At 45.0% G+C, this 9,282-nt stretch overlaps 1 protein-coding gene across 1 annotated transcript in view; it reads left to right on the forward strand.

Moving 5' to 3' along the window:
• The window catches only part of LOC126996558 (thyrotropin-releasing hormone receptor-like), a 56,900-nt gene extending 48,260 nt beyond the window's left edge, over positions 1–8,640 (forward strand). Inside the window, exons 2-4 of the mRNA XM_050857116.1 lie at positions 1,539–1,699; positions 2,441–2,514; positions 5,156–8,640. Coding sequence (XP_050713073.1) covers positions 1,539–1,699; positions 2,441–2,514; positions 5,156–5,415 — 495 coding nt within the window. The 3' untranslated portion in view covers positions 5,416–8,640. The remainder of the gene's footprint in view (positions 1–1,538; positions 1,700–2,440; positions 2,515–5,155) is intronic.
• The last annotated feature ends 642 nt before the right edge of the window (positions 8,641–9,282 follow it).

The raw sequence follows: 9,282 nt of genomic DNA on the forward strand, positions 1-9,282 counted from the left end.
AAAAAATAGTTTGATTGGCAGATAAACTAGTCGACTAATAAATATGTTAAGATAAATAGATACAATTAGATAGATAGATAGATAGAGATGGATTGAAAGCGATATATTTAGATCATTAGAGGGACAGACACAAACATACAGAGAAAAATTGAGATAGATAGATAGATAGATAGACAGTTAAGGATATAAACAGGCGATAGACAATTATAAATATGTTAATGAATACACCAAATATTCATCGTCATTAAATTCTTAAAAATCATTTTCTGATGGCAGAGAGAGAGAGAGAGAGAGAGAGAGAGAGAGAGTTGGCGGGGACATTACTTTCCTTCTAAGTAATTGAAACTTTATTCTATGCGCTAATTAATTGGGTGACGTATCCTTATTAGAGTAAACACACACACACACACACACGCACACACACACACACACACACACACACACACACACACACACATTGTCTCACACTAACTAACGGAATAACTTACTAACGAACTAGCTTATTCACAACCTTTATCACTCCTTGGTAATTAAAAAGGACTACCACTCTTCCCATTGTGCAAAATATCACACATCATCTTATTGATATAACAAACAGCCGCGACTGACAACGTTGCTTCTCTTAAGGCGTTGGTCGTATGTTGCTTCCGCCAATCATTAGACAACGGACAAAGGAAGAGAGGGGTGAAAATAAATTGGCAAATAAAGGGGAAGAATAAGGTGAAACAGATGGAAAGAGGAAAAGGGAAAGAATAGAATGAAAAGAAGAACCTGGAAACAAGATGATGGAGGAGGAGGGGGAGAAGGAGGAGGAGGAGAGTACGTAGGAGGAAGTCTTGGCAGGTCTTGGTCTGAAGTCTTCTTTAAGGGTCCTCGTTATATGCGATTCATTTTAAGTTTTTCTCACTTACTCTCCCTCCTTCCAACCGAGAATGTGTCCTCCCCCCTCCCCCTCCATCCAAGCTTTCCTCCCTCCCTCGTTACTCCTCTCTTTCTAACTCTCTTTCTCTCCCTTCGTCTCTCCTCATCGCGTCCCCTTTCCTTTCCTCACTAAATGCACTCATCTTTCTCCCATCCCCTTACAAAACATTGTAATTCTTCCCTTCCACCTTATCTTCCTCATTGCTTCTTTCTTTCTTATTCTCTTTCGCTCCCTCCGTCTATCCCCATCACGTGTCCAATCATTACCTCACTAAATGCACTCATCTTTCTCCCATCCCCTCACAAAACATTGTAATTCTTCCCTTCCACCTTATCTTCCTCATTGCTTCTTTCTTTCTTATTCTCTTTCGCTTCCTCCGTCTATCCCCATCACGTGTCCAATCATTTCCTCACTAAATGTACTCATCTTTCTCCCATCCCCTCACAAAACGCTATAATTCATTCTCACCCGCAGCTGAATCACATTTTACAACCTATTTCCATGCCTCAAAGTACCTCGTGCCTCCATCTCTCATCCCCGGGCGTGATTTATGTGGTTCCTCCCTAAAATGTCTCCCCTCACACACCTGCCTAACAGGATTCATCTCCTCCGGCAGGTGGTGAAGATGCTGGTGGTGGTGGTGGCCATCTTCGCGACGCTGTGGCTCCCCTACCGCACGCTGCTCGTCTACAACTCGGTGCTCGCGATGTTCGGCCAGAGCACCTACAAAGACCTCTGGTACCTGCTCTTCGCCAAAACCTGCATCTTCATCAACAGGTACGCCAGGCAACGACGAAGTATGTGTTTCTCTTCATTGCTGTCTCCTTTTGTTCTCATCTTGTTTGTTGTTCAGCGTCTTTTCATTGCTCTTTCCTTGCTCACCCGCTTTTGTCTTCATTTTCTTGTTTTTTTCTTCTTCCTCTTCTTTTTTTTCTTTTTTCCTCCCTTCGTTTATGTCTCCTCTAATTCTCATCTTGTTTGTTGTTCTGCGTCTTTTTTTTTCTTTTTCTTCTGCTTTTGTTATCATTTTTTTTCTTCTTCTTCCTTTTCTTCTTCTTCTACTGCTTTCTCTTCTTTTTTTTCTTTCTTCTTTTTCTTTCTTTTTTTTCTTTCTTTCTTTTCCTTCTACTTCATTATTTTTATGTCCTTTTCTTCTTCTTCTTAGTAATATTCTTTTTCCCTTTACCTATTTTCTTTTCTCTGCCTTTATTTTCCTTACATCCCCAGCAAAACAAACAAAAGACAACAATATCCACAAAACAAGCAGTCACCAGCCAGTTGAGAAAATTTACCAAATTAATTAACGTCTCCTGGAAAGAAAGACAGAAAGAAAGAAGGGAAAGACTGGTGACTAACTTCTTTCTTTCTCGACTTCTGCCTCAAGAGAGAGAGAAAAGGAAATGAAGAATAATAGTTTTGTTTCCGACTCGCTGTTTGTTGCTCTCGTCTCCAGTCTGACCACCACCTCCTCCTCGGCTGCTCCTTAACTGACTTCTATTTCTCTTCCTCCTCCCTCAGCGCCATCAACCCCATCCTGTACAACGCTCTCTCAGTCAAGTTTAGGAGAGCCTTCAAACGCATGCTGTCCTGTGGTGAGTAGGGTAGTTGGTGTAGGGGGGAGGGGAGGAGTGATGTATCTGTGTGTGGTGTGTGTGTGTGTGTGTGTGTGTGTGTGTGTGTGTGTGTGTGTGTGTGTAAGAATAATAACAGCAAAAGTCTAAAGGAGTGATTCTCAGCCTATCGTTACAGTTTGGTTTGCTTTAATAAGGCGAGACAAGGACAAAAATCTTATTACCAGAATCCAGAAGGTCATGACCGAATCTTTTATGTGCGCTCCGCTGTCGTTCTAGCTAATGAGGTACAAATTCCAGAGGTGCCCCAATAACCAGACTTTCCTTTAAAAATCTGCAATATAAAGTGCGATCATGCTCGAAATGTACATCACTGAAAGTCGGGAGTCGAACCCGGACCTTCAGAATAAAAGTCCGGGCAGCATTCCACCTCAGCCTTTGAAGAGCTAAAAGTTCACCGTGCCAGGGGCTCATCAGGGGTTCAGTTGGTATGCTGCTCAGACTCCTATTGTAAAATTCCAGGTTCGATTCCCGGCACTTTTTTCATGGCGTTATTACATTTTTTTTCTGACACGATCTTGCTGGTCATGGAAGCAGCGAAGTAGAAAAACACATATTAGTTCCTGCCGCCTTCCTAACAAAATATTTTCTCCCCGACACGTCTTTGTGCTGTGTAGAAGCGGGACAGCTCTCCGCGTACCCTCCCTTATAATCTCCCTTTAATCAAGTTCGCCTCCTGCGCCACCCACGCCATCCTCTCTCTGCACCAACACCGTAATCACTTTCTTCCACATCTCCCCGCTCTGCCACGCCACTGCCTTCCCTCAGTCATGTCAATATTTTGAGGCAACGGATAGTGCCATTTCCTTCCTCTCTCTTATATTTCCATCGCGCGAACACACACACACACACACACACACACACACACACACACACACACACACACACAAACACTTATCCTCCCCCCCACCATCCCACACATATCAACGCGCAACCATACACCCCACACCACTTCCCGCCCGTCGAGAGGTAGGGGAGCCAATCCTGTGAAGAGGCTGTTCGTGCCGAGGCGTCAAGAGGTGTGGGCTCAAGTTTCAGACCTTTCTGTACCCCCTCGAGGCTGCTGGGACTCGAGAAGGGAATTTATCGAGTCAGACTGAACTTTAATTACGAGAAGAGCGACGGTGGCCACATGAGTAATCAAGATGTACTAAAGATGTACTAATTAGGGTAGGCAGTGGCTGAGTGGATAGGCGGTGGATGAGTGGTAGCGTGCTGGGCCCATATTCAGCGCGTGATAGACGACGCGGGTTCGAATCCCCACGCTACCACCTCGGATTTTTCAGTCACCGCCGAGTGGCTTAAAACTACCCTCATGCTGTCCTGAAGACCACCCATCAACCCTGACTCTAGAGGAAACCGTCCAAGTGAATCAAGAAGGAGTTCCGGGGGGCAGCATGAGCCAAGAGAAGCTGGCGCCATTATAAACACTTGCCTGCGTCATAACGGGCTGGGGCCGACTACCATCCAGGCCCCTCAAGAGAGCCTACTGGCGCTACAGGCGTACACGTAAAAAAAAAAAAAAATTGTGTCTATTGGCTTCACGCCTCCACGGAATTCTCGAACATTTTTTTTTTTTAATCTTCACTCCATTAATTTAATCTGCAACAGCTACCCTCCACCTTGGCTACTGAGTCCTGAACAGGGTTGTCTGCTGTTTGTGTAGTGACTTGACAGACTGGCATAGAAGGGCACGAGTCATTCCCTACTGTAAGCGTTTAGTCTCTTTCTGATGTGCTTGGACCGTAGTCTGTTTGAAGGTGCCCACACTTAGCTGGGGCTGATTGGAGTGCCGGAAAGTGCTCAGTGGAAAGTGTCACGAGATCAGCCCCACAAGTCCTCTGCCGTCTGTAATCGCCAGTCAACGTTGTGCCTCTTGCGTGTAGCGGGTAAAGGAAGCGATGAAAATTTCAGCGTCGTGCTCAAATTCCGTCCCAACAACACGAATTCACGGCGTACAGGAATTTTTAGAGTGACTCCTCAGCATAGTGTGTTCATATTTCACTTTTTGGATGTAGCAATCAGATATGAAAGAAAAGTGGATGAAAACCTTTTAATTACAATGTGTGTGGGACTGAGGGAGGGAGGGAAGGAGGGATTGGTGGGTGGATGTGTGTGTGTGTGTGTGTGTGTGTGTGTGTGTGTGTGTGTGTGTGTGTGTGTGTGTGTGTGTGTGTGTGTGTGTGTGTGTGTGTGTGTGTGTGTGTGTGTGTGTGTGTGTGTGTGTGTGTGTGTGTGTGTGTGTGTGTGTAATTCATTCGCCACGGCCTGATCACGAGTTGGACTCGCTTTCGCCAGCAGGTACCCTCACGACGTGAGCAAGTGCTCATTATCGTCGATCTCTGGGTACTGCCAGGACCTCACACACCACACACCCCATCTCCCTTGCTCAAGGGGGGACAGTAACCACTCCTAGTCAACGGAAAGAATCCGGCCCGAGCGGGGCACGAGCCGCCGCCTGTTTGGCCGTGAAGCCTTGCAGCGCGACGCACTAGTCGATTGAACTACCGAAGCGGTGTGTGTGTGTGTATGTGTGTATGTGTGTATGTGTGTGTGTGTGTGTGTGTGTCCCTGCACTCAATGTTCCCAATCCCCCCTACAGGTAAACGCCAGCCGGAGCAGTGGGCCATGACAATGTTCTACAGTGACGGCGGGCGGCGGGCGGCTTCACGCGTCACGGGGGGCGTCATGGCGGGCGGGGGCAGGGCAGTCAATTCGGCCAGGAATCGTGGCAGCCTGGCCGTGGGGCGCGACAACCCGCCGCGGCAGCCCTACCCGCCCAGCACCGCCAACAACCGCCAGACGCCCACCATGGAAACGCCGCTCAACCCTCCCTCCATCTCGGTAACCTCGGATCCTTAAAGAAAATCCTGGAGGTTCTGGTCGCTGATCTCACCTCGTCTTGCCATTTTCACTTTTTTTTTCTGCCAGTTAGTTTTCCTGTTCAGTTTCTCTCTTTTCAGGATGCTGTTAAGGTTCTGTAAGCCGCTGTAGCTGAACGAACGTACCGCCGCTTTTGATAGTTTCTATGATTCTTCTGTCAGACCACCATACCTCACCTCTTTTAATATGAATTTCGGAACATATCTACACGTCAATAATACCTAGAGAATATATGCTCATGAGGTGCAGTATGTGTGTGTGTGTGTGTGTGTGTGTGTGTGTGTGTGTGTGTGTGTGTGTGTGTGTGTGTGTGTGTGTGTGTGTGTGTGTGTGTGTGTGTGTGTGTGTGTGTGTACATTTTTTCCTTCATGAAGTTTCTGGAACCGTTGACGAAAGCCAGGCAGCCACCACCCACGCCTCGCCTCGCGCTCAAACACACACTCATACCCTGCCAACTCCGGAGGTGAACATGCTGCATCGCGGCCGTGAGGAGAGCGCCAGCACCGTAACGTTTCCTCCACTTATCTTGTTTCTGACGTCGCCGGATCCTAAGAGCGGATGAGGACAAAGCTACTCGCCTTATATCCTTCCTTGTCGAGCGTTATTGGATCTACAAAGTTCATGAAAATGTCCGCCACCTGAGGTAACATGAGGACATACTGTGCTTGGAAATGTCCCTCAATTAAGAAGCTACATCGCATATTCTTATGACGTAAAGGAATGTCAAGCAAGTCTGACAGTAACATGAACATTTCCACTAAACTTCTGCTCAACCTTCTCCGACACAGTTCCCCTCAGGCAGAATTTCTGCATGCCTGACCTTACTTCTTTCCTCTTATCAGGAGCAGAACCAAGGCATCGTCCTTCACTCACTTCAAAGGCAACACTTATCACATATTTCTTTTGCAAAGCTTCGACTGAAGTATATACAAACATTGTGTTTGTCATGGAAACTAACGTTCTCTCCACAAATCAAGCAGTGACCGAACAAAACCATCGGACCCGCTGGCCTGTGGTTTATGTCGGTGCGGTGCAACTAACGCTAATAACCTTCATTGGGTGCAAGGACAACACTAATGGGTGATGAAGTATTCGTCTCTCCTTTCTTTCCTACCTATTTTCCTACTGCTACTCTGTGTTTTTTTATTTTTAATTATGTAGCACTGAACCCACGAGCCCTTGTGTGTCAGGGGGACGGCCACTCCCGCTGCCCGGAGATGACCTCGCAAAGTCTAAAAATACAGCCTGCCGGAGGTTCGCAAAACGTCCTCATATTTTTTTTTCTGGGAAACTACATAAACCTAATGTGCAGCTGCCGACAAATATTTTGACGCAGACGAGTAATCGTAATCATAAACAAAATGAAGTAGACAGGACCAGTCTCGACGCTGTGAAACGCTATGATTCATATAATCTTCAAAATTTTCGTATTATTCTTCTAAAAGCCTGTCTGGAAATAATTTCACGTGAACCTCGGTGCTCATCAAGTCCACATGCAAGCCTTCCCGCAGCACGCGCCACCGCTCCACTCGGCAAGGCAAACGTTTATGCTTTTCAGGCCTAATCAGGTCACAAGGGGGGGAAAAAATTACGTCACTCATAATACAGAATCTAATTTTGCTCTATTCTTTTTAAAGAAAGGAAAAAGTGGTCGAATGTCAAACATTGAAAGCCGCGAGGGAAATGAGTCTTGGATTCAAATTACGGTGCGCTGGGAAACCTGACAAAGCAATGAGCTCTAATGAACCTCGCACACACACACACACACACACACACACACACACACACACACACACACACAGACACACAGACACACACACACACACATGATATTGACCTCTCTTTTGGCCACTCATCCATACTCTTTTTATAGGGGCAGTGATTGGCGGTGGGGTTTTCTCGATTATTTTTTTGCCCTTGAGTTGTTTCCTTTACTGTAAGAAACACACACACACACACACACACACACACACACGCCTGGTGCTGCTCGTCATGCCCTCGTCCGGCCCCGCAGCCTCACCGCGCCTCGTTATTGTGTTGTGCGCGGCGCTGAACCCAGAGTGAACACAAATCTTCAATTACTCCGCCTTCCAGTGCTTTGTTGCGTGTGTGTGTGTGTGTGTGTGTGTGTGTGTGTGTGTGTGTGTGTGTGTGTGTGTGTGTACTTATGTATATGTATGTATGTATGTAAGTATGTATGTATGTATGTATGTATATATGTATGTATGTACGTATGTATATGTGTGTGTGTGTTTATTCTCGTGCTGGTCCCTTCACCTGTTTCTGTCCTGCCCACGCCAGTGTGTTTGTATATGAACCATAATTTTTACAAAACACGATCATTTTTGCACCAACGTTCATACAAATCACGGGGGCAAACAGAGTGTGAGATATAAGGGAGAAATTCATATATATATTTTAAAACAACGGATCATCCTAAATACTGAAACGAGTGCGCTATTTTTAGTCCCTTTGTATCGTCGACAACCACAACCACAACCCTACCACTCCCACCCACCCTGTCTGCTGGCTCTGCTCTACACTCCCAGGCGTTTCCCTCGCCCACCAGACCGGTAGTTTAGCGCGTGTAGGTGTCAGTGTACTTCGGAATGTGCAGTGTTTTGGGGGAGACTTCGCTGATCTGTGACCCGCCTGCCGCCTGCCGCCCATTGAGTCGTCACCTTCGCCCTGCGCCTCGCCCTCGACTCTCCGCTCCCAGACCTCTCGGGGGAACACAACAATACCTCGGAGGACGACGGATATAAAACACGAATGTCAACTGTACAATAAACAACAGCCACCACGACTGCTACACCCGCACGAGGCCACGCTGGGTACACGCTAGCCTTGGTGGTGGGCAACGGGTGGCAAGACAAAACTTTGGGCCAAGGTAATGTTGTTCTTAGCATTAAGTTATTGTAGCGGGTCTGGGAGCGGCAGGCTTAAGGTGGAGGTGCAGGTCATCAGGACTCAGGTCAGCTTCCACCCGAGGCAAGGTGGTGAAGACGAGGGTCAGCTCCAACGCATTAAAAAGAAAATCATGCCAGGCAGCACGCGGGTGACAAATATGTTTCGCTTTCCCTTCGTTTACGTCCACTGGTGAGTGTGGAGCCTCCATCCCCCCCCCCCCTCCCCTCATTTCCCTTTCCCACGTCATCTTGCGCTAGCCGAGTTCCTTCACCACTTCGGCAGTTCCCACATCACCCATTCACATGACATATATATCGTACATATTTATACATGTAATGTAACGTATATGAAATACATGTGCATATATGTTCGAATTTGTTTTTCTGTCACAATGTAGTTGATAAGTGTGGCTCCCCACAAGGACGGAGCTGCCATATATTGTGTAGTGGATGCACACTCTATGGACCTGTACTTACGATTGGTGGAAAGCTTTGTTACTCTCACTAATTACACTGCATATTACGGAGTCCTGCAACACAATACCTATTCTATCCTGCCATTTGAAAACTTATTGAAACAGTGTACCAGTAACAACAACAAAAATTAATAACAATAAAAATGATAAAAAGATATAATAATAATAATAATAATAATAATAATAATAATAATAATAATAATAATAATAATAATAATAATAATAATAATAATAATAATAATAATAATAATAATAATAATAATAATAATAATAATAATAATAATAATAATAATAATAATAATAATAATAATAATAATAATAATAATAATAATAATAATAATAATAATAATAATAATAATAATAATAATAATAATAATAATAATAATAATAATAATAATAATAATAATAATAATAATAATAATAATAATAATAATAATAATAATAATAATAATAATAATAAT

Source organism: Eriocheir sinensis, chromosome 10, assembly GCF_024679095.1.
Source record: "Eriocheir sinensis breed Jianghai 21 chromosome 10, ASM2467909v1, whole genome shotgun sequence".
In the NCBI taxonomy this organism is placed as follows: Eukaryota; Metazoa; Arthropoda; class Malacostraca; order Decapoda; family Varunidae; genus Eriocheir; species Eriocheir sinensis.